Raw genomic sequence first — 26,716 nt, 5'->3', positions numbered from 1 at the left:
AAAAGCTTTTAAGTTTAATCGGGTCCCACTTGTTTACTTTTGTTTTTATTTTCATTACTGTTGGAGGTGGGTCATAGAGGATCTTGTTTTATGTCATTGAGTGTTCTGCCTATGTTTTCCTCTAAGAGTTTTATAGTTTCTGGTCTTACATTTAGATCTTTAATCCATTTTGAGTTTATCTTTGTGTATGGTGTTAGGAAGGCTGCATTTCTTTATATTCACAATGAAATATCAGAAAGGAAAAGTATAAAAATAATCTTTTAAAATTGCATCCCCCCAAAAAAAACTTACCAATAAACCTGACCAAGAAGATGAAATACTTATATGCTCAGAACTATAAAACACTGATAAAGAAAACTGAAGATGAATCAAATAAGTAGAAAGATATCCTATGCTCTTGGATTGGAAGAATTAATATGTTAATAATGGCCATACTACCCAAAGCAATCTACAGATTTAATGCAATCCCTATCAAATTACCCATGACATTTTTCACAGAACTGGAACAAATAATCCTAAAATTTATATAAAACCATCAGTTCAGTCGCTCAGTCGTGTCCAACTCTTTGCGACCCTGTGAACCGTAAAGACCCACAATTGCCAAAGTGACCCTGAGGAAAATGAATGGAACTGGAGGCATAACCCACCCAGACTTCAGACAATACTACAAAGCTACAGAAATCAAAACAGGGTGGTATTGTGCTTGCTTTGGCAGCACATATACTAAAATTGGAATAATACAGAGAAGATTAGCATGGTCCCTATGCAAGGATAACAAAAAAACAAAACAAAACAGTGTGGTATTGGCACAAAAACAGATGTATGGATCAATGGAACAGAATAGAGAGCCCAGGAATAAACCCACATGTACAGTCAATCTTCAACAAAGAAGGCAAGAATATACATAGAAAAATGACAGTCTTTTCAGCTAGTAAGGTTGGGAAAGCTGGATAGTCACATGTAAAACAATGCAATTGAACACTCCCTCACACCATATGTAAAAATAAACTCAAAATTGCTTAAACACTTAAATATAAGGCATGGTATCATGAAACTCCTAGAAGAGAACATAGACAAAATATTCAGACATATACCAATATTTTCTTAGGTCAGTCTCCTAAGGCAATAGAAATAAAAGCAAAAATAAACAAATAGTACCTAATTAAACTTACAAGCTTTTGCACAGAAAAGGTAACAATAAACAAAATGAAAAGACAACCTATGGACTGAGAGAAAATATTTGCAAATTATGTGACCAACCAGGTTTAATTTCCAAAATACACAAACAGTTCATACAACTAAAAAAAATAGACATTTCTCTAAATAGGCATATGAAAAGATGTTCAACATTGCTAATTATTAGAGAAATGTAAATCAAAACTTCAAAGAGGTACCACCTCACATCAGTCAAAATGGCCATCATTAAGAAGTCTACCGATAAATGCTAGAGATATGATCCTGCAGTCCTACTCTTGGGTATATATCTGGAGAAAACTCTAATTCAAAAAGGTACACGCAGCCCAATGTTCATAGCTGCACTCAGTCGAGACATGGAAGCAACCTAAATGACTACAGACAGATGAATGGATAAAGATGTGGGATGACCCCCTGGAGAAGGGCATGGCAACCCACTCCAGTATTCTTGCCTGGAGAATCCCATGGACAGAGGAGCCTGGCAGGCCACAGTCCATGGGGTTGCAAAGAGCCAGACCCAACTGAAGTGACTTAACATGCATGCACATGTGATAAATTTGAAATGCCTGTGATGTTTCTAAGATAGAACAGAAGGCAGCTGAGAGTCTGGAGCACAGAGGAGAGGATTAGGGACATGTTTTAGAAATAACACTGTAGGGATAAGATTTTAGACTTGGAGATGGGTGAGATCTCCTAGGAAGAAAGAGTAAAGGGAGAAGAAAGGAGAGCTAGAGGTTGAGCCTGGAGAACTAGCCAGGTGTAGAGCTATGCCACTAAAAGAAATGTTGAAGGCAGTTAAGAGGAGCATGTGGTTTGGAGAGGCTTCCCCAGTGGCTCAGCAGTAAAGGATCAGCCTGCAATGCGGGAGCCATAGGAGATGCAGGTTCAATCGCTGGGTCGGGAAGATCCCCTGGAGGAGGAAAATGGCAACCCATTCCAATATTCTTGCCTGGAGAATCCCATGGACAGAGGAGCCTGGCAGACTACAGTCCATAGGGTCACAAAGAGTCGGACATGACTGAAGCAACTTAGCACTCACACATGCGTGGTTTGGAAAAGAAACTGATGATTTATATTTGGAACTTGCTAAGTTTGAGGTACACACTAGAGTCTTGTTATTTCTAGTGTCATGCCTGGGCAAAATGCGTAGGTCCCCTTCAGAATGTGAATTCCATACTTATATTTTACTTTGTGATTTGGTCTTATGATATCTCTGTGAATTTTCAAAATAAAACATTACTAATCATGTTCATGATGGAGTTTGGAGCAGTAGAAACAATTCTGCTAAGATCCATGACACTGCAGCTGTTTCTGAATTATAGAGATAAATAATTTTCTATGTCACCAGTCCTAAACAATAAGTGGCTATTTCATTTTGAGTAATGGACAGGAGATGAAGAAAGAAGAATTGTCCAACATTGAGCCAATGTGCTTTACAGGAAGAACACAAGCTGGGAATGCAATTAAAATACATATATATTGAACATTTACCATGTGCCAGGTTCTGTGCTGGGTTTTGGGGATAACTCAGGGAACAAGACATAAAATTCTTAGATTTTAAAAATAAGTAAGGGAGATGGGAAAAATTAACCTGCAAATAAAATAACCACAATGTGTGGCAAATGCTGTGAAAGAAACAAACAGATACAGGAAATGCATGGGAGAGTGGTATGGCACTTTGAATCTAGAGAGTCTTTTGAGAAATTTTCCTTGGGTAACTTTATTTAAGTCGATTTCTGAAGGATGAGGGGTCATATCAAGATGTGGGGACATGGTTTGCTATTGATAAATCACCAAATTGTTTGTTTGCAGAATTTGTCCCTGAAAAGTTATAGCAGGCTGAAGAGCTCATACTAGAATACGGGCAGTATGGGCACACTGAGGGTGGGGGAAGCTGTTGGAAATGCCTCCACGGGTAGTATTTTATCATTGACATTGTTTAAAATTGTGTGCACAGGGTGAAAACAAAAAGTAGACTGACATTTAGTCAATTTTACTATTATTTAAACATTTTTTTACAGACAACGGCCCCATCATGGGCTGAATGATGGCCCTCAAAAAGCTGTGTCTACATTCCAATTACTAGAACCTGTGAATATTACCTTACATAGTTAAAGAGTAAATATTACCTTATATAAAAAGATGTGATTAAGGATTTTGAGAACATGTATCAGATTATCCTTTCATAAGCTGAATGCAGATATTAGATCAAAAAATTAAGCTACCCAGTTCTTAAAATAAATAGATACATGTTTTAATAGAGTTATCACTGTAGAATTCAATGCCATGTTGGGAGAAATGCTTTTTTTTTAATTTGGCTGCACTGGGTCTTAGCTGCAGCATGTGGGATTTAGTTCCCCAATCAGGGATTGAACCTGTCTTCCCTGCATTGAGAGCACAGAGTCTTAACCACTGGACCACCAGGAAGTCCCCAAGGAGAAATGTTTCTTACATACAGGTTTGCTTATGGCCAAGTTACTTAACCCAAGTTAACTTGCCTGGCCATGTAGGCATTTTTCTTCGTTTGTTTGTTTTTAATATTTATTTATTTAGTTGTGCCAAGTCTTCATTGCAGCATGTGGGATCTTTAATTGGGGCATGTGAATTCATAGTTGTGGCATTGTGGGATCTAGTTCCCTGGCCAGGGATTGAACAATGACCCCCTGCATTAGGAGCATGGAGTCTAAGCCACTGGACCACCAGGGAAGCCCCCATGTAGGTGTTTTATATTGTCATTCCTATTGGAGAAGGAGGCCTCCTGATAGCTCAGGTGGGCTCTCTCAAAGCAGGACTACAGTCCTGGGCCTGGTCACAAGTTTAGGTTTAGATATTAATACTTATCAGCATTAGGAAGACTGAATCACACTTACGAAACTCACAAGGCCAGCAGGTGACAAAATTCGTGTTTAAAAATATTTACTAATTTAATAAATGATGAGGAACTTCTGTGTGTTATTCAGTGTACTCTCTCTGCTTACAAACAAGTGACATATAAGGTGAGATTACATTTGGAATTATAGCTAGGTGATGACGTCAGAGCAAGCAGAGGAAGTTTAATGAATGGTTTTATACCTGCGGTAGGCAGGCTCTGAGATGACCTTCAATAATCTCTTTAATGAAAGTACAGTATTCATGCCCTCCTGTGATCTCCTCCCCTTATGTGTAGGTGTGCACTCACTTCTACTGAATAGAATGCAGCAGAAGGGATGTCACGTCTGAGATTAGGTTACAAAAAGACTATGGCTTCATCTTGAGAGCTCCTTCTTGCTCTATTGCTCACTCTGAGGAGAGACAATTGCAATGTTGTGGTCTGCCCTATAGAGAGGCCTCTGGCTAACGACCAGTGAGGAACTGAGGTCTTCAGCCAACATCTCACAAGGAACTGAATCCTACCATCAACCACATGAGTGACCTTGGAAGCAGATGCTCCCAGCAGTCTCATGAGAGCTTGAGCCAGAGGCACCCAACTAAGTAGCACCCAAATTCCTGACCCTCAAAAGCTGTGAGATGATAAATGTTTGCTGTTTTAAGGCACTAATGTTTGGGGTAAATTGTTACCCAGCAATAAATAACACAATACCAAACATATAACTTTTGAAGTACTAATTTAAAAATACTAAAAGACAATAAGGAGGGAAATAAAACTGAATAACAACTACAATAGTAGTTTTCATAGATACACTATTTAATAGTTTCTTAGGCAGTCTAATCACACTGACTAGATTCCCTATTAGTGGTTAATTTCATCCAGTTTATGTTGAATCTTACTAGTTTTATTCTCAGGGAGTGACATTTTATCCAACTTCTGGATGCATCTAACTACGGACTCCAAAAAACTAAGTATACACACTGATAACTAAATATTTATTGATTCATTCATACATAAATTTATTTTGTCTACTGGAGACTAGAAAAGAATCCAAAATGGCATACTAATTCCCTGGTCTTTTTTAAAATTAACGTTCACAGGGCAGACAGATGTTTAATTCATTTTTTAAAAAAAATATTCTTTTTTAACAAAAGGAATAAATGTTCAATGTGCAACTTTTTAAAAAAATAGAGACGCAAAGAAGAAGAAAGTGAAAGTTAACTTTGAACCTGGTACTCAGAAAGGACTGTTACTGAATGCACTATTGATTTTAGTTGACAACAGTTGCCTATTCTATTTTTTTAAACATCACAAATCAGACTTTTTATTTGTCACCATTAAATATCTGAATTTTGAACATATTCTTGAACTAGTGACTCATATCCATCATCTCATTCAACTTTAGCATTCAACTAATCCCCAAACTACTAACTTTACTATGAAGGTCCATCAGTTCACCCAATTCAAATTTTTGCTTCTTAGGAGTTTTACTTTTCTAACAAGTAATCATAGAGAGGATAAAATGTTTGGCAAGGCCTTTTCTATATCTTTCTCAATGCTATCTGGAATCAATTTATTGACAACTTTTTTTAAGTTATTTGTCTGCACTTCTCAGGTCATGATTCCAACCATCTTCTTCTGGATTTGGTGAACTTGTTGGTGCTTCCTTAACAGAAGAGATGTTCCAAAGCTGACTGTTATGGTTTTTAGTAAAACCAAAACAGAATAGATGAAGCAAATAACCACTGGTAGTCTTGAGATCAACATGAGATTCAATCATGGCCTGCCACTTTTGGAACATTTTGGAACACAGTTTATCACAGCTATGATCCATAGCATGGAAGATGATTGGCAGTTTTTGCCCTAAACATTCTCAGCACTTAGCTTAGATTTTCTACATGAAACTCCATTATTCTGCAGATTAGCAAAGCTCACTTTTAAAACATGACCCTGAGGCCATCAGATGCAATTTTGATTCCTTGAGTTTTCCTGACTAATGTTTATTCAGTATTTCATATATTGAACATAGCTGCTACTTTCACATCATACCAATCTTTCCTAGAGAATGGATTAACCACTTTCTTCTCGGCAACCTTTCTGCCACTTTTCAGAAGGCACTTGTTTTTGCCCCCTGCCATGATGCTCTCCGAGAGCCAAAAGGCCTATTTGTTTATGCTTTTAAAAACTGGGAAAACATTCTATTCTTGGTTAAGTTGCTAATTGATTTTTCTAAAAGTGTTTCCTTAATGAAATATCATATCTGAAAGTTTAACTTTATATATCTTATATTTAATAACAGTATCACTAATATTAATATTTAGTACAACTTACATTATAAACACTTTATTCAACAAATTTACTTACATTATCTAATTTGACTTTCATATAACTTGCGAGGTAGGCATTAATATTACTTTCATTTTCAGAAAAGTAAACTAAGGCTTAGAGAGGAAAAATAATTTGCTCACACAGGATCACAAAGCTAAGCAGTTTCAGAATAGATTTCATTTTAGTTCTGTCTGACTACAAAATTTACACTCATACCGTTCTGCTATAGTTTCTCCCTCAAACTTTTCCCCATATTTTTCATTAAAAAAAAGTAATTTAAAAAAACTTTCTTATTTAGAAAAGTCGTCATGTCCCAGTTATTAAAAGACTAACCTAATTTACCCATACCTCTGTTCAATTCCTTTGAAAGTTTTTTGAAGTTAGTGTCTCAAGGCAAAAATATCGAGATCTAAAGGAAATATACATGAATAAAATTCTTTCCCTGCTGAAATAAAACAGTGGATGTTGCTAGTGATTTGCCTTGTTTGAAATTGGAACTATCATCAGAGAACCAATTTCCATTTATATAAAACTACATAATTGTGTTTCTGATTACAATTTCTGTAAAGTTATAATCGATTGTTACAGTTGAAAAACTATATTTTTATCAGCTACATTTCTTGCTGCTGTATAGTCCATTATAATGAAATAAAGGGGTAATCTGGAAAGAAAGAGCAGTGATAATGATTGTGGAATGTTAAGACTGGAAAGCAACTTGCTCATTCTCTTTGCCCATTCTCCAAATTTTGAGAATTCAGAGGTTCAGAGATTCAAATATCTCTGTATCTTTTAAGTGGTCATAGTAGACAAAGGGTAAGAATAAAGTTATGTGAAAAATGACTTTCATCTGACAATTAAATCAGTGTTGCAAACATATTTACCCAAGTTCCAAACCTCTATCAATAAGAGAAATGAGTTAAAAAAAAACCCAAATAACAAAAAGCATAAGACCCAGTACATAAAAAGTACCTAATATATATTTGCGAATGAACAAATGAATAAAAAGGTTTTATTGCATTCAAGTTCCCTTAGTCCTTGAATTCACATTTTATATGCAATCATACTGTATACATATAATTTATTATCTTACTTTTTGCCCTTGAGTTATAGCATTTTTCCATGTTGTTATAAAACATGACTATAACCTTTTAAAGTACCTATTGAAGTTACAACACCACTGAGTCATATTCCCAAATGATTGTTAAAAATCACTATTAACAGGGGTGAATCCAGGTTTTGGGGAAGGCCCTTATTAAGGAAAAAATACAAAATGATATTACTTTAAAAAATTTTTACAAAGTAAAATACCTAGCTCTTTCAAGAGATCATTTCTAGGGCCCCTCCAGGGCCTTAGAGGCCCTGCCTCTGTTGATAACCAGATACTACCTTCATGGGGGTTATGATATAGCTTGAATGTTTTTCAGAGGTTACTACAATTTTAGAAATGTATACCACACTTGATAGTGTTAAAAATTCTTTCTATCCATCTGACCTGGAATCTGCTTCAGGCTCCAACATAAACTTGGTGGCTTTTAAATTATAAGCAAGTCTCTTTTAACTTCTTCAGGTCTCGTATGCCTCATCTGTAAAAATGGGCTTAATATCTACCTCAAGGAATTGCACATGAAAACAAAGATAAAATAGTTCAGTTCCTGACACATCATAAATGCTCCATGGGTGTTATGAATATGGTGATATTTAAAACATTAGCCTAACTTATATAGGAACCGCCTGTTTCTCCATTACAACTTCCTACATTGACTGTAGGTAAAATATGGTATAAAATGAATTTTGAAGATTGTGTAGATTCAATTTTTTATTATTTTAATTACTTTTTTGGCCTCAGCATGTAGCATGTGGTATCTCAGTTCCCTGACCGGGAATCAAATAAGGAAAGTCCCTTATTTTAATTTTTAAAAACAATGTTATTATGAAAAGTAGTGACTATATAACAGCACATTTGGAAAATACAAGAAAAAAAATAGCACCCATAATTGCTTCAGACTTATACTACATTTCCTTAATGTGTTTTTTTCCTTGATGCAGATTTTATTTAAAATATAAAAATATGCTTGAAGTAAGGAGAACAGTCCTGGGTGTTCACTGGAAGGACTGATGTTGAAGCGGAAACTCCAATACTTTGGCCACCTGATGCGAAGAGCTGACTCATTTGAAAAGACCCTGATGCTGGGAAAGATTGAGGGCAGGAGGAGAAGGGGACGACAGAGGATGAGATGGTTGGATGGCATCACCGACTCAATGGACATGAGGTTGGGTGGACTCCAGGAGTTGGTGACGGACAGGGAGGCCTGGCGTGCTGCAGTTCATGGGGTCGCAAAGAGTTGGAGACAACTGATCAACTGAACTGAACTGAAGTAGACCCAATTATTCTCTTTTCAAGGAAGTTTGGTATTATGGCATAATTTTTTTCAAATACATGGCAAATCTTAAAATATGTTTTATATAAAACTATTTTAGAAAAATCAGCAGGAAGAAAAGTTACATATTCTGTTGTTGTTCCATACTTAATTCCTATGAGCTGTGCAGTGTGGCCAAAGTAAACAAAGATTCATGGTTTTTAAGGTTATGATCTTACTGTACATAGAATTTAGTACTCTGCATTTTTTTTTTACATTATATCACAAGTCTTTCTCCATACTATTGCATACTACTACAGCAACATTCATAGTAACTAGAGCATATGAGAGCAAGGCTTAGTTTCCTAAACTTCATATAAATGTGTGTGAAGACACCAAGGCAGACCAAAGATGTGAAAAGCCAGAAGCTCAGAAAGAGTGTTCTTGGTTTGCCTGTAACTATAATGCAGAAAATGTATTAAGAGAAATTATGACTCAAGGATTCTCGATTTTCAACAGAATGTCCAAATCAGCAAAAGAATATAAAGCCCTATCAACATAATCCTAAATTCCATATACACTTTTATTTCTTTAATAGATGGGAAAGTGGTACAATACTATTCAACAGCAAGGACTTATTTGTCACGACATGTTATTAGGATTTTAGCTCTCAAAATTGGGTAAATATATACCAAGGGGTCTTTCTTTAAAATTTAGCAAGGCAACACAAATCCTCACTATACAGAACGAGTCAAGATCTGGACATGGTTGTCTGAATTCAGTGACATTTGCTCTTGGAAAAAGAGTTTTATCTTTTAATTATTCTTTTGGGCTGATACCCATTAATTACAAAGTACAACTTTTTTCTTTTAAGCTTTTTTGCTCCTTTAACATGATCCTGCTGTAGGAATTCAAGCCACATCTAAAAAACTGTTAAGATATACACCGAGGAAGCAATCCACATGTTCATTGCTGAATGAATGGAAAAACAAAATGTGGCATATGCATACAATGGAATATTATTCAGTGTTAAAAAAGAAGGAAATCCTGATACACACCACAACATAAATGAGCCTTGAAGACATTATGTTAAGTGAAATAAGCCAAACTTTACAAAAGGACAAATATTGTATGATTCCACTTATATGAAGTATCATAGAAAAAGAAAAGAAAAGAATTGTTATCAGGGCATGGGGTGGGGAAGGAATGGAGAGTTATTGTTTAATGTGTATAGGGTTTCAGTTTCTGATGATGAAAAGTTCTGGAAATGGACAGTGGTGATGGATGCATAAAATGTGAGTGTCCTTACCGACACTGGGCTGCATACTGAAAAATGAGTAAAATGGTAAATCTTGTGTATTTTATGGTAAATTTTAAAAAATGCCCCCAATATAACACAGACTGAGAAAAAATGTATAATGTAACATTCATGGGCTTCCCTGGTGGCTCAGACCGTAAAGAATTTGCTTGTAATGCAGGAGACCCTGGGTCAGGAAGATACCCTGGAGAAGGGAATTTAGCTACCCATTCCCGTATTCTTGTCTAGAGAATTCCATGGACAGAGGAGCCTGGTGGGCTAGAGTCCATGGGGTATGGACCATAAACAGTCCAACATGACTGAGGGACTCACACTGATGCATACATATTCAGTAAGAAATGATTATACAGCAAATATATCTGTAATCACTATCTAGGTCAAGAAATAAAGACTATCAGAGTGCACCCTCCTGCCCCCATCACAACCCTTTCCTCCTTCCTGAGTAACCACTCTCTTGACCAAACATTTACTTTTAAAAGTCAGGCTGTAATGTGATAATGCGGGATAAGTTAAACCAATGTTACACAACGCAATAGAGTATTTCTTTACATTTCAATATTTTCCATATATGCAAAACATCTTTTTAAACTCAACTTCTAAAGTACTCTTTCCCTCTTTCTCTCTTGAAACTTCGCATTCTAAAACCTTTCTTGAATTCACCGTTGACCTCACCTGCAGAGTTAAAAAAAAAACACAACCAAACAACTGCCTCTGTGTAGATTTCTAGATTTTCATTCCTCCCGCTCTCCCTTGCCTCCAACTACAAAGAAACAATGATTTAAACCCTTTGTGCCCTTTTAGAAAATTACACAGATACCCCATTGTGGAATCCTATAATCCCTTCGTGGAAAGGAAGAGATTAGCATATGAATACAAAGCAAAATGAATCCAGAATACAAAATGATCTACTGGATTGTGAAGCTCTTGTATTCTTAAAAATGTATTTATTTCTTCTTTTTGATTTGCCCCTTTAGTGGTCTCAGGGTTAAGGGAATTGAGCTTCCCCTCTGGTTACCCGGAAAAGGATTTAGAAAAAAAAAAAGCCAATAGATTCTAGGAGCTGCAAAACCAACAGATGGCTCCCAGAGCCAGTGGAATCGCCAGTGGAATCTGCTACCCTCGACATGAGCTAGCTTGCTGGCGAGGAGTGTAGAAAGTGCTGTTCGCAGACTGCGCGGTGAAGGAGAGAAAGCGACACAAGAGAGAGCCATAGTGCTGACGTTGAAGGCCCGGCCCTGTGAGGTTGCATAGGGTAAGTGGCGTTGGCCAGGAGGCTGTGGCGAAGGGGAAGGAAAGAGGATTTGGGCTAGGGGCGGGGCCAGAGGCGCAGCGTGGCTCCTGATTGCTGGGATGCGGCTGCCAATCTCGCAGAATCGCTCTGTTAACCAGTGCGCTGGCGAGACGCGCTCAGATATACTGAGTGAGCCCTGAGAAGCAGTCTCAGATCCTGACGGTGCAGCAGCCCGCAGCCTCAGCCAGAGAGTCCCAGCCGCTTTCAATGGAGGAGAAGCCCGGCCAGCCACAGTCTCAGCACCATCACAGCCACCACCATCCGCACCATCACCCTCAGCAGCAGCAGCAGCAGCCGCACCACCATCACCATTATTATTTCTACAACCACAGCCACAACCACCATCACCACCACCATCACCAGCAGCCTCACCAATACCTGCAGCATGGAGCCGAGGGCAGCCCCAAGGCCCAGCCAAAGCCGCTGAAACATGAGCAGAAACACGCCCTCCAGCAGCACCAGGAAACGCCGAAGAAGAAAACAGGTCCGGGAGGGAGGACGAGTGGGGGAAGGGGGATGGGGTGGGGGGTGCGGGAGATGGGGGTGGGGCTGGATCGGAAAAGCGCGGAAGGGGTCGGGGTGTGTGTGCCTTGTGTGCCGGTGTCCTGCGGCTGTGGGGAAGCCCCCTTTCATTCTCCGAAAGCTCGGGCTGGGCCTCACGGTTTGCAGCGCCCTCTTCTCCTCAGCATGGGAGAGGCCCAACCAGGCCAGTGTGACCTTCCCGGCCCCCGCCCGGGCTGGAGGGAAACCCGGAGGGTCGGCCTTGGAAGTCTAGCCTTTATATTCCTCTCTCGTTTACCTTCCTGCGGCCCACGAGGGACCCTGATTTGGGGGCCCTGAGTTGGGGGTGAACCCAGCCCCCCGAAATGCTTCGGGGTGTAACTCAGGAAGGCCTAGCGAATTTCGACTCGGGTGGCGTCGCGAGACCCTTTTGCAGGCGGCGGCGAGAGGGTAGTGGGGCAGAGTTGAAGTGTCCTCCCTCACCCGCCACCCCAAGCCCACCTGTGGCCTTGGGGTTCCCCGTCTGGGGGGGCGGTTGGGACCCCTCTTCTTTCGGGTCATTTCCACCCTGAGACGCTCCTTTCGGGCACCGGACCTCTCGGTTTGTCCCTGCGGCTCACTCCGAGGCCGGCGCCCCGGGCCCGCTCCCCCCAGAGCCGGCGCGGCTGGAATGTTCTCTCCTCCTCGCGGGGCCGCTTCCTGTCCGCCATGTTGGAAGCCGATTCCTGTCACCGACTCCGGCCCGCTGAAGCGCGGAGGGGGAAGGGTGTCGAGGGGCGCCCGGCGCGGCCGAGCCGGGTGCCTCGGGATCCCCCCGCGTCAGCCCGCCCCCCGCACTGCGGGGGCGCCGGCGCCCCCGGCCCGCGGCCGCCCCTCCCCCCCGTCGCCGGCCGGGTTGTGTAACCCGGCGGCGGCCGCGCGGCCCCGGGCGGGTCCCTGGGGTGAGGGGCGGGGGCGGTTGGGGTGGGGGAGGGAAGCGGCCACGAGGGGAGCGGCCTGCGCCGGGCCCCGCGCGCCGGCGGCCGCGTTTCCCGCTCCCGGGTGCGGCGGGAGGCGCGGGCGGTCGGGGCGGGGAGCCGGCCTCAAAGCTGACGCGAGGGAGGAGGAGGCCGCGGGCGGCGGCCGCGGGCGCTCCTCTGGGCAGGAGGGCTGGGGGGGCCGGGGGGGGGATACATTTTGGGTAGAGGCGGTGCCTGAAGGCCGGGTGGGGTACCCAGCGGGAACCAGGCTCCCCGGTCACGAGTTTCTCTGCCACAGGAACCTCGTCTCCTGCCAGGTTCGCTCACGACTCCGCCTCTCAGGCTTTCACTTGGGTCGTTTTCTTCTAGCAGCTCATTTTTACAAAAAGGTTGTTTTATCTTCTTCCAACAACCCCCACTCCCCCCCAACCTTCTGGGCTTGGGCAGTGGTTTTGAGGAATGAGATTAGGAGAGTGTTTGATTGAATGGAAGAGAGGGCGAGGTTTTTTTTGACCCCTTTTTCTTGCCCTTAGGGGTGAACCGAGGTGGCTCATCCACGAGGTTTGTGCACTACCATCTTGCCTGGGATGAGACTTATTTCATGTTAATAAGGAAAGATGTTTTCCCATTTTAAAACCGATATGAATCCCCAAACTCTTCTCGTTAACAAATGTTAAATTGAGGGCAAAAGTCATTTTAGAAAACATTTAAGAAGAAAGGAACTTAAAAGTTTGTAACCATGCAGATTTTTAAAAATAGTTGTTCTCTTTATAAGTTGAAATTGTAAGAAAATATTAAACCCGGGGTGTCAGATTTGATATAAGCATTTACTGAGAGCTGGAGAAAAACTATTTCTATTACTTAATAGTACTTGAAGACTGAAATTGAGGTATCATATTTTCCATTTTGGAGGGTGATAAGGACTGATGGATGATGTGCAGTAGAAATGAACCTTATATTTGTTGAGTGTTTAACCTAAGGGTTTGGAACAGTTTAAGAGCTGTTAGAAACAGTACATCCTATATTTTTTTAAAACGTTAAATCTTTTTCAGCTTCAGGTGGAAAAAAATTTTACTATGCTTACTTGGACTATAAGGCAGTATTACAGTTCAGATTGGAAAATTCAGTTTTGTCTGTCAGGTATTAGTATACTCCCCGCAGGACTTCTTTCTACTTAACGGAAGCATCCCCTGAGCCGTTCATGGTGACATCCTTCGAATTAGTTTGTCTTATCCTTAAAGGGGATAAATAGGGGAAACTGGGTTTAGCAGTTGAGAGAATGTAAACAGTGTGGGGGGAGCAACTTTTCTTGTGTGTCCTGGCCACATTACTGTTGCTTCAACATGCATAGGTCTAATTTATTAAGAAAGCTTGTGAGGATTTTTGAAATGTGTCTGTAGCGTGTTGAGGGGGGCTTTTATGACCCATTACCCACAAACCTATAAAGAGGAACAGTTTTTCTTTATCCAGAAGAGGGCGCAAGAGAGGGAGAAATGCAAATATATTCGGTAATTTCAGATACTAATCTAGATTTTTCAGGACTCGAGTTTTGCTGAGTCCTTTTGAAGTGTAGGGTTAGATGCTTTAGCATGGCAACCCTAAATAATGAAAGCACTAGGAGGCCTTTCATTTTTCTCAGTAATTCTATAATGTTTACATTTTTTAATACCTAAATTTAAAACAAAGTCAGACATTTTGCATACCAACAAGGTTACCATGGGATTTTTTTTTTTTGGTGTAAATTTTAATATAGTCAAATGAGAAATATTTTTTGTCGTTAAAACTTAGAGGTAAAAGTATAGTGGCTTCTGGGTGGTTTTTAAATCGGTGGTTTCTGATATCAGCAACTAAATGGTAAAAATTATTCTAGTTAATTTTAAAGTCTTGGCTTTGGTCCACCTTGATTTGCACTTTGGATTATTTATTTATTTACTTTTGTGTTTAAGACTGCTTATCTTGGAGATGTGAAAAGCTGTGACTAATTGGCCCAAGAGTACAAGCCTTTGTTTTAGCCTGTTAGTACATTAATGGTGTATGTAGTTCTGGTTAGTCTAGAGTGGTACACCAGTAAACTTATATCTGTTAAGATATAAGAGAGAGTTTGTTGAAATTTCTGATTTTGGGGGGAAAACAAACCTTTTAGAAGCAGCTCTCTCTCCTATTTCATAGTTAGAATTTTTTCACCAAAAGTTTAATTTGATTGGTTATCATGGCTTTTTCTCCCATGGGTGGAGGAGCCTGGTAGGGTGCAGTCCACGGGGTCACAAAGAGTTGGACACTGACTGACTTCACTTTCATTTTTACTTTCATGCACTGGAGAAGGAAATGGCAACCCACTCCAGTGTTCTTGCCTGGAGAATCCCAGGGACGGGGAGCCTGGTGGGCTGCTGTCTGTGGGGTCGCACAGAGTCAGATGAAAAGTAAAATATAACAGTAGCGGAAGTTAAGAACTTTTTACACATCTATTGTTTCATGGAACAGGTTCTGTGCCACTCTTGCTCAAAAACGGTTATGCCTTAAGTATGTTTTCCTGAGTTATTTTCTGAAAGTTAATATAATTTGCTCATTTCACTGATGCAGAGTAAGTAACTTAAAATTATAGTAAACCCTGTCGTGACTCTTCTCAGTGTGTTCTGTTTCACATCAGTTTTTTTTAAACAATGGTTCTCAAGCTTTTTTTAAAAAAAATCTTACTGTTCTTTATCCTCTGAAAATATATGAAGAGCTAGTCATATGGGTTATGTTTATTGCTGTTTACCATATTGGATATTAAAATTTGAAAACAAAAATATACAGGCTCATGTGCCTTTTAGCCTTTACGGGCTACAGACCCAAGATAATGAATGAAAATGACAAATTATTTAGTATTTCTATTGGAATACTAATACCAAATACTATTGGATTCCCCCCACCCCCCTGTAAAGCTGATTTAAATGAATGAGTGTGTGTGTCTGTGAGTCTTATCCTTAGCTTTTATCTTGTATTTGTTTCTAATGACTTGTGCTGTAGGGAATGTTTCATACTAAGGAAATGAGAAAAGTTGTTGACCCAATTGAATTATCTGTAATAATAAACTGATTATGGTGATTGAAGTTCTTAAATTAAGCTTGAATACCTTAACACTTTTTAAAATTAGATACCTTTCATTTGTTAGTATTTTCTCACTGAATCATTTGGTTAGGCAGTATGGTATAATGAAATGAAAAATGTAGTAAGAGTTGGCACATATGTGTTCTGGTTTTATACAATGACAGTATGATAGAATGTATGGGATGTGTCGAGTTTAACATCATTTTCGAAAAAGTTCACAAGTGTTAGATTTTTTGTTTGACAGAAGGCAATTAGGAACTTCTTATGGTGACCACCAGCCATTTATGGTTTCATAGAAGTGCAGTCTTTAGTTTTCCTGTAATACTTAGATTTACTGTATCCATTTAACTTGATTTTGCCCAAAGGGTAGCTCTGTTCTTAATGGTAAAGGAAATTTTATAACAGCCTTGTGAGAATGATGAGAAGGTTGATGCTGTTAGAGAAAAGATATTATGCTTAAGAAGTTATGTTTTCTGACCTTGGACTCTGGTTTGATCTTAGGTCAGTTCTGTCTCTTACTTAGTAAACTTCCTAACTGTAAATGGGGCTAGCAAGTGTTTTCTCATAGAGTTATTAAATAGTAAGATAAAGCTGAAGCTCATAGCATAGAGTGTAGCACATTGTAAATATTAAATAGTCCTTAAATGTTAGGTACTACTGTAGTTTACATATTCTAATTTTTTTTTTAAACTTTTTTTCCCCCTAGGCTACGGTGAACTAAATGGTAATGCTGGAGAAAGAGAAATATCTTTAAAGAGCCTGGGTTCTGAGGAAGCTACCAACCCTATTTCCAGGGTCCTCAATGGCAACCAACAAGTTGTAGACACTAATCTGAAGCAGACTGTAAAGTCCAGCACCTTTGGGAAAGCAGGAATTAAAACCAGGAATTTTATTCAGAAAAACAGTATGGACAAAAAGAATGGGAAGTCTTATGAAAATAAATCCGGAGAGAACCAATCTATAGACAAGACTGATACTGTAGCAATTCCAAATGGTGTTGTAACAAATAATTCTGGCTATATTACTAATGGTTATATGGGCAAAGGAGCAGATAATGATGGTAGTGGATCTGAGAGCGGATATACCACTCCTAAAAAAAGGAAAGCTAGGCGCAATAGTGCCAAGGGTTGTGAAAACCTTAATTTAGTGCAGGACAAAATAATGCAACAAGAGACCAACGTCCCAACCTTAAAACAGGGACTTGAAACTTTCAAGCCTGACTACAGTGAACAAAAGGGAAGTCGAGTAGATGGTTCAAAGCCTATTTGGAAGTATGAAACTGGGCCGGGAGGAACAAGTCGAGGAAAACCTGCTGTAGGTGATATGCTTCGGAAAAGCTCTGATATTAAGCCTGGTGTGAGCAGCAAAAAGTTTGATGATCGGCCCAAAGGAAAGCATACTTCTGCTGTTGCCTCCAAAGAGGACTCGTGGACCCTGTTTAAACCACCCCCAGTTTTTCCAGTGGACAATAGCAGTGCTAAAATCGTTCCTAAAATAAGTTATGCAAGCAAAGTTAAGGAAAACCTCAACAAAACTGTACAGAACTCTTCTGTGTCACCATCTTCATCTTCATCCTCCTCATCATCTACTGGGGAAACTCAGACCCAAGCTTCAAGTCGATTATCCCAGGTCCCTATGTCAGCGCTGAAATCTGTTACTTCGGCCAGCTTTTCTAATGGGCCAGTTATAGCAGGGACTGATGCAAGTGTGTATTCTCCAGGGGGTCAGCCACTGCTAGCTACTGCTGCTAATACTCTAACACCCATCTCTTCTGGGACTGATTCAGTCCTCCAAGACATGAGTCTGACTTCAGCAGCTGTTGAGCAAATTAAGTCCGGCCTTTTTATCTACCCTTCAAATATGCAAACTGTGCTGTTGAGCACAGCACAAGTGGATCTACCCTCTCAGACAGATCAGCAAAACCTGGGAGATATCTTCCAGAATCAGTGGGGTTTATCATTTATCAATGAACCCAGTGCTGGCCCTGAAACTGTTACTGGGAAGTCATCAGATCATAAAGTGATGGAGGTGACATTTCAAGGGGAATATCCTGCCACTTTGGTTTCACAGGGTGCTGAAATAATCCCCTCAGGAACTGAGCATCCTGTGTTTCCCAAGGCATATGAGCTGGAAAAACGGACTAGTCCTCAAGTTCTGGGTAGCATTCTAAAATCTGGGACTACTAGTGAGAGTGGAGCCTTATCCTTGGAACCCAGTCATATAGGTGACCTGCAAAAAGCAGACACCAGTAGTCAAGGTGCTTTAGTGTTTCTCTCAAAGGACTATGAGATAGAAAATCAAAATCCTCTGGCGTCTCCTACGAACACTTTGTTAGGCTCCGCCAAAGAACAGAGATACCAGAGAGGCCTAGAAAGGAATGATAGCTGGGGTTCTTTTGACCTGAGGGCTGCTATTGTATATCACACTAAAGGTAACTTGTTTGTTTCCTATATGAAATTTCTTACTGGTAATTTATTAATACATATTTATTGGTTGTTATACTAAGGGTGAATTTTGGAAGCTACTATGAGATTCTTTAAGGATTGCAGAGCTTAGTTGAGAATAACATGGATAAGCAGCTGGTATCAAACAGTTCAGGGTCTTGGAAATAGTATGGCTGAAGTTTAGAAGGAATATTCACTTTTGCAACTTAAAAACATTTCTTTATATATAAACAAGTTATAATCGAGCTCTTGCCTTTTGTTCAGGGAATAAAGGGGTGGAGGTGCTAAAGGGATGATGTTTTATTTTCTCTTAAACACTCATAAGAGTTCTTTTTAATTTTTTTCTTTGTATAGATGTTGTCTCTCCTTTGCTTTTTATATCATATGCTTATTAGTGAGCTCAATAGTTCTAATTTGCCTAAAATCAATAGGAACAGTGTTTTGGAGAAGTCTAAAAAGTTAAGAGTGTCAGCTAATTTGTTTTCTTTCTTTTTTTTTTCTTAATTTGTTTTCTTATAAGAAGGAGTAATGGGTGCTAAAGGTAACTAGAAAATAAACTACACTTACAGGTGCAGTTAGCATTATAGGGACCAGGTTTTGGGGAGTCTGTTTTTCATAGCCCCAAAGCCCATGTCCAAAAGGAACCAGATATCTTTCAAGCTCCATGTTAATAACTTTTTTAGGATATGGTTTATTTGTGCCTTAAAGGAAAATTTGTTTTATGGTGTAAGTAATTTAAATCCTTAAAACAATGTTTTCTTGTTTGTTTCTGCATATTCATGTAGCAGTTTTTAAAAAAACTATTTTTGAATTGAAGTGTAGTTGAATTAGTGTATTAACTGCTCTACAGCAAAGTGACTCGGTTTTACATATCTTTTTCATATTTTCTTCATGGTATATCACAGGATATTGAGTATAGTTCCATAGTTCCCTGTGCTATACAGTAGGACCTTGTTTATTTTTCCATATATATGCCATATCCCATACTCCCAACAGTGTTTTTTGTTCTGTGAATGATGTTTACAAATGATGTTATAAGCACCTCTTTGCTTTGGAAAACAGTGGTTTTCAGTTTTCCTTCTCTGTCTCCTGTACCTCCCCTGAAAGAAATCCTTACCCCCTGCATGCATGCACACACCTAATATATATTGCACAGCCCCATTTTGAACAGTAGTTCATTTAGGCAATGATTTGCAACTTTAAGGAAGAGGTAACATATCTGATGATGGTGATGAAGCAATTCATATTTTCCTTAGAAAAATCACTGCCTTATAGATGAATAATAAAGCTATTAATGTGACTTCTAAGCAAATTATCTAGTCTCCATACCTCTCTATCTGCAGATTGTAAAACATTTAGTAAGCAGATACCCATTTAAATTTTTCTTCCTTTAAAAAATGGAAATAAATAGAATTGCCTATGGGACTTTATGAGTAGAAATCCTGGCAGATAAAATTATCTGTCTTCACTTTTCTCCAGCACTGCTCTTTGGAAGTAAATATAAGTTAACTAAGAGCTGGATATTTATAGGAAAGTTTAGGGGAAAAAGAAATACTTAGTTTCTTAAGACATTGGTTAATTATAAGTTAAATTCTGCCAGGGTATTTGTAATATTTTCTGTGCCATCTTGCCCTCCAGAGACCACTATACTTAGAAAATCTTTGCCAAACTACTTTACAGCCGTGGTGGTTGTATGAACCTGAGAAAATGTATGGTTGTGCTATGTTCTCCCACAACCTGGAAGAATTCTGGGGCAAGTTGTTCCATTAGGTGCTTGATTGGTTATATGTCTGATTTTTATTATGGAAAAAATGCAGACCTTTTTAAATGAGAGTATTAATTCTTGTTTATTCTTAGGTATTACGTGTATGTATTTGTCCTACAGATGGGCTAAACAGATATGAAATCAGTGATACTTAGATAAACTTAAATAACCATACATAGATGCAGTTATATTTAGTTTTGGTGAAGTTACTGAAAGATGTGCTTTAGTAAAGTGCATCAGTTTGAGTTTTATAGTTGGACATTATTGAGAAGAAATTGGTATTGTTTTTTCCTAAGACAATATTTGGTTCAGTGAGATCACAAAGTGGCAGATTCTTTGAAGTTCTGGCAAATGTAGATTGATCCATCAGGTCACTAATTTTTCTTTTATTTGAATTTTCTTTTGTGTCACAACCTTTGAAAGATATGAAGATCTTTTTAAATTAAGTCAAGTTTTCTGAAACTCTAAAAGAGGTTATCAGTGGGGCTTATTGGAATATCCTTTGCAAGAGCCCTTGTCCTTTAAAAGAGTCCTTTAGTATGGTCTTTTCAAGTGTTCAAAAGTAATCTGTAAGTAAAGTTGATTGAAGTTCATCTTTGTTTAGTCACTAAGTGGTGTCTGACTCTTTTGCAACCCCATGGGCTATAGCCCAACAGGCTCCTCTCTCCATGGAGTTTCCCAGGCACGAATACTGGAGTGGGTTGCCATTTCCTACTCCAGGGGATCTTCCTGACCCAAGAATCAAACATGTGTCTCCTGCGTTGGCAGGCGGGTTTTTTACCATTGTACGTCCTCAGTCACTTTAATCACGGCTGACTCTTTGTGACCCCATGGACTGTAGCCCACCGGCTCCTCTGTCCATGGTATTCTCTAGGCAAGAACACGAGTGGGTTGCCATTCCCTTCTCCAGGGGGTCTTGCCGACCCAGGGATCGAACCCATGTCTCTTAACATCTCCTGCATCGGCAGGCAGGTTCTTTACCATTGCTGCCAACTGGGAAGCCTCTGGATCTCTGAGCCACCAGGGAAGCGCTGGACGAAGTTAGGAGTCAGCATTTTATTCACTGATACTTTTGAGTATGTTATAGAGTGATGGCTTTTAATGAACATACCCAAGACATAGAACCATTACCACCTTCAAAGTAGTTACTCAGAGATGCTGATTTGTTGTCAGAGGCTTAAAATTTTAGATTTCTAACTTTCTGAGGTGATGCCATTGATTTTGAAATGGTCTGAACTTATTTAAAGCCACGTCTTCAGAAGTAACATTGATTTGAGTTGTGTTTGGTTATAGTGTTAAACTGGTTAATTTACCTTGCGTGGCTTATATTGCACTAAATGATATCAGGCATTCAAAATGCTGACATTTTGGAGTATTCATTAAATACTTTGATATGGTAAATTTTATCCAGCACATAGAGCTGTAGGGGAGATAAATTTTAATTTTTGATGGTTGGGGTAAGTCAAAGTGAAAGTTATCTGGTATAAAATATTCCTGAGGCAATTCTAGGCTATTGCATGAAATTGAAAAAATTTCTGTATTATCTCCACAAGTGGCAGGTTATTGGCATAAGTGGTTTGATCCAGTAGATCTGAGTTGAACCCTGAATTTTAAAAAAAGATTTTAACTCACTGAGTGACACTAATTGCAGACTAGGATTGGAACTTTAGGTCTATAGGGAGGTTTCCTCAGCTTAATCCTTTGTGTGTGTGTGTGTGTGTGTCACAGTTTTCCATACTACTGAAGAGTTGTACAATAAATTGTGTTTTCCTTTCCCTTGTATTGTACCTTCACAGGCAGAGTACTTTGCTTAGTTATGAAAGACTTGCTTTTTCAGGGTGAATCTTTTCCTTAAAAGAACTTTAGTACAGGAGAAAATAATACACAAATTTTAAGGCACGGATTTTAAATGTTTTAAGAAAGGTACAAATAAGAGATTTTAGTGAAGGGAGAGAGAATTTCTAATGGAGTAAAGGTAGGAAGAGTAAGAAGTGCATGGTATGTTTTCCTGGAGGCAGTGGCATTTAAGCTGGATTTTGATGGATGAGGGAAGACTTTTACTTGAGGAAAATGCAGAGAACAGAAACATAAAGAACAGAAAAGTTGGAAAATGAGAGTGATGTGAATCTTGGAAGGTATCCACTTTGGATGTGGTGAGAGGATGTATATGTATATAAAAGAGAAGAAAGGTAAATTACTGTCAAACCATGGAGGTTTATAATTCCCATCGGAGGGCAAGGGGGAGCCTCTGAGTACCGGAGATAGACTGGTAGTATGTAACTTAAACTGACAAAAGACAGGGGTATTAATGCTACTATTCCTGACTCCTATGTGCTTGGGCAAATCATTTATCATTTTTAAGCCTGGGTTTCATAATATTATAAAGTAAGTATATCAGCCTTTGTTTTCTCTTACCGGATTGTACTCAGCTGCTGTAAAAACTGAGTTGCTCTTAAACAGTTGACTTGTAGGTCTGTGTTCAGGTAGATGAATGTGGCACTGATTTGTAGGGTAGATTAGAAGGCATTTTTCTGGTGACTAGAAGTAAAAGATCAGTCAGATTATTGGGATAGTCCAGGCAGAGAAATAACAAAGATTTTCCTCTTGTATTTTCAGTCTTGTGAGTGTATTACTTATCCAGAAATAAAACAGACATTTCAAAAAGCTTTTAGATTCGGTAAGGGCAAGAGAGAACTGATAAATATTTCTACATCTATAGGATATGGGAAACAGGATATTGAGGAGACAAGTTATGGTTAATTAAATCGATCCATAAAACTGATGGGAACTGTTCATACAGTTTAGACATTTGTTCATGAATAGATCTGAATGTTAAATTTTCTCTTGTTAACGCAGTGCTTGATAAGCATTTTTAGTGTTTTTTGTTGCATTTGCCCCATAATTGTGTCATCAAAGCTATCTTCCTAACAGTCTTATAAAGAAGTACCTGCAGATTTGATTTGGGTTTCAGTCCAAATTGAACATCCTAGATTTGGGAAGACTCCTTTTTTCTCTCTGTAATATGAGACATAGGAATATATATGACAAGTAATTCTTAACATCGTGTAAGATCCTTTTTATCAGTGACTTTGCATTTTAACAACCATACTGGGTACTTGATTTCTCATTAATTCTGCTTTATGAGTACACTAGTTACTTTGCTGCGAATCTGGAAGGTAACTTTGAAGGAATTTAATAGAAGATAAAATTTAACTCCCAGATTTTGTTAGCTTAAGTCCTGAGGGAAAGGGAAGTAATTACCCATGCTATAGTAGCAGAAATTGTCTGTTACCGTCATAGCAGCAGTTTCATTCTAAGCAACTTAAATTTTATATTTTACCGTTAAAAGTAATAGAATAAGTGCTCCAAGTTCCTATTGTGTGTATTTAGAGGTGGTCCTGACAATTGTGCTGTCTGTGGTGTAGCTCCAAGTTGGGAATATAGGATTGACATTGATCTACTGAAGAGTTAAATATGTTCTATTAATTGAGGCAGTAGTATCTTTCAGTTTTAAAGAGAAAAAGTTAAGCTTCTATTTAGTTTTAACCCTCTTGGTTAACCTCAGTCTTTTTCTTCGAAGGGTTTTAGAATTAAAATATGAATCTGTATGAAATTGCTTTTTGTAGGTCAAGAGATTGAATAATAGTTTCAAATGGGTTTACCTGAAACATTTTCCATATTATTACTTCCTTGACTGATTTATGAGTAGTATTCTGTTCAAATCAATGTTTTATTTATTGTGCCAAGTACTGTGTGAAGCATTGGTGATAAGCAGATAAAAACAGTGTTCGTATTATTAAGGAACTCAGTGTAATGGGAAAGAAATATATCGCTAATGTGACTGCTCTGTAGAAAAATGTTTTTGAAATACAGAGAAACCACTAAGGTTGAGTGGGTGGGGTCAGGGGACAAAGGTAGTTAGAATTCTAAGAAGAAGTGAATGTTGGCTTATTGTAGAAGGAGAGTCAGAATATTTTAGGTGAAAACGGCATATGTTTGAAGTTTGCCAGTCAGTTTCAGGAAAGGTGAATGGTGCATGTTAAAAATCTTTAATTTATCAAGTTGTTAATGTACCTATTCTAGACATAAATTTTATATCAGACACAGAACTAATCTCCATGTTGGCAAATGGGAATCCATTGAAATGTTTTGAGCAATATGATCAATTTCAGATTTATATTTTTAAAGAAAGAATTATAACCATGGCATAGAAGATAGAAACTGAGACTCAACTAATGGTCTCTAGATAAGACAACTTCGGAAAGCTGCATAAGATACCACTGCTTGAACCAGGGCAATGGCACTGGGCAAGAGAAAGGGGAATGTGTAACTTCTGCCTGCGAGTGCAGGAGGCATGGTTGGATTCCTAGCTTGGGAAGATTCCCTGGAGGAGGAAATGGCAACCCATTTCAGTATTCTTGCCTGGGAAATCCCATGGACAAAGGACCCTGGTGGGCTGTAATCTTAGGGGTCGCAGAGAGTCAACACGACTTAGTGACCAAGTACGCACACATATGCATATATTGTGGGATGTGGTAGTTGGTAAATTTAGGTAAGAGTTGCAGTTGTGAATACTCCCTACGTTCTCTAATTCTGTCTACTCTTTTTACTTTTGTATGTTTGATACAACATTCCTGGTCTTCTTGGTATTATCATTCTCTCTTTCTCAAATGTTGATGTTCCTTCAGTCCCCTTTTCAGGTTTTCAAACTCCTCTGGGTAACTAATCCTGTTTCTGTGAATTAGTTAAGACTTCTTCAGCTGCTTTTATGCTGAGTTCAGACCACATGTATTCAATTCGATGTCACTCCAGTGCTGTGTTTATAAAACTGAATTCATTTTTTCCCCCACAACTGCCCTTTCTTGGCTTCCCCTTTAGTGAATTAACATACGGATCTTCTCCAACGTCTTCATTCTTTTCCATCGCTAATACAACTGCGCTAATTTCTTCACTTTTGCAGTAACATTTTATTGGGCTTTTTCTATTGTCATTTCATCCATTCCTTGCGTGTGCTATAAAAACTTCATTTCTTCAGTGACTTTCCTTCACCTCTGTGACTAAATAATAAACTTTCTTTCATGAATGCTTTGTGCTCTTTCCCACAAATACCAAAATGGCGTTTTTGTCTGAATCTTTTCTCCGTGGCAACTTTTAGTTCTGTTCCCTGAATGGTAGTGTTCTTTGTCTAAATCTTTTCGTCTTATTGACTTACTAAATTACTTGTAACTGCTGAAGCCTGGGTCAATGAACTTGTTTTATAAAAGATCGGATAGTAAATATCTTAGTCTTTGCGAGCCATAGAGTCTCTGTTGTCATTTGCTTCTGCTTTGTACAAAAGAGCACTGGGTGAGGCTCTATACCAGTAAAATTTTATTTACAAAAACAAGTGGTGTGTAGAACCCAGTGGACCGACTGCTGTAAGTTAGCACACGTTGTTTAATCCCATCAAGCTTTGTGTTGATGCTTCTGCCTAGAAGAATCATCTACCTACTCTACTGAGCTCCCAGAGTATTTCTTTCTGTTTTTGCATCTGTATCTCTATCCTCTAAGTAATGCTTTTTAATCAACTTGGAGTTAAGAACTTTTATTTAATTGGATGTTTACTCCAGGAAGCCTTGTGATATGGACTATGTAGAAGTTGTCTGCTTTAGGAAATTGAATGTTAAATTGGTTTCATTTGAGCGGCATTACTTGAGGAAATTTAATTTGATGTAAAAATTCAATTGTATGTGAATTTTTAAAATTTTGATACAGTAAAATCTCAAATTTGTATGGTAATGGTCTAAATGACAGAATTTTGGCAAAATTGACTACTAAGTTTGGCCCTGTGGCCATTTCTCAATAACTGTTTGCATAATTGGATGCTGTGATGCCTGTTGTAAAAGAACTGGGATGTTAAAGACTTGGGTATTTGTGTGTGTACGTGTATGTAGAAGAGGGTAGTATTAAAAGTAAAAAATTAATTACTGTTGTGATTCTGTATAGTTCTATAGCCTTCTTTATACTGTTCAGCTTCTCTTGTGATATAGTTAAAACAAGGTTATACAGAGAAACTCATTTTATATTTAACATCTGAATCCTAACTTATAACCTAAAAGAGGGGAAAATATCATTGACTTCTTTCCCATGTGCTCTGTATCACTAGCTTCTGGTTAGTCTTTTAGAGTGGTTTAAACATGGCATATAATCATACAAACAGTATTTGATTTATTTCCTCTTTTACATGTTAACTTGGAGTTTCATAGAAACATTAAAATTCTAATCAAGGAAATCAAGTTGCTACCAGTTAAGAAGTAATATTAAATAGCAGGAAGGGGAATTGCATTCATTTCTTAGTACAACACTTCGGATAATGCTGATTTCCTGACTGGAAGCTAGGCTGGCCCATGACTAATTTTTTAGCTAGGTCAGACCATCCCTTGTCCCTCCTCATGGTCAGAGTCACTACTCCAGAGCTCATTTGAGGGCAATAGGATTTTCTTGCCAGAAATAACTTAAAATGTACAGTATTAGAGTAGAATGTAAAGCTGAATGTCCTAGTTGAAGTTAAGGAAATGTCTTCAATCTGAAGTGTTTGCAAATAGTTATTGTTGTTTTTAT

General features: G+C 38.8%; 1 protein-coding gene and 1 pseudogene across 1 annotated transcript in view; one reads left to right on the top strand and one right to left on the bottom strand.

Moving 5' to 3' along the window:
• Positions 5,472 to 6,201, bottom strand: LOC108638209 (annotated as a pseudogene).
• NUFIP2 (NUFIP2, FMR1 interacting protein 2) overlaps positions 11,448 to 26,716 on the top strand; it is a 27,401-nt gene continuing 12,132 nt past the window's right edge. Inside the window, exons 1-2 of the mRNA XM_005693278.3 lie at positions 11,448 to 11,841; positions 16,614 to 18,338. Of these exons, the coding sequence (XP_005693335.1) occupies positions 11,565 to 11,841; positions 16,614 to 18,338 (2,002 nt within the window). The 5' untranslated portion in view covers positions 11,448 to 11,564. The remainder of the gene's footprint in view (positions 11,842 to 16,613; positions 18,339 to 26,716) is intronic.

The sequence above is a fragment of the Capra hircus genome, chromosome 19 (assembly GCF_001704415.2).
Source record: "Capra hircus breed San Clemente chromosome 19, ASM170441v1, whole genome shotgun sequence".
NCBI classification, from domain to species: Eukaryota; Metazoa; Chordata; class Mammalia; order Artiodactyla; family Bovidae; genus Capra; species Capra hircus.
The sequence above is the reverse complement of the archived record's forward strand: the minus strand, read 5'-3'. Positions and strand labels throughout refer to the sequence as shown.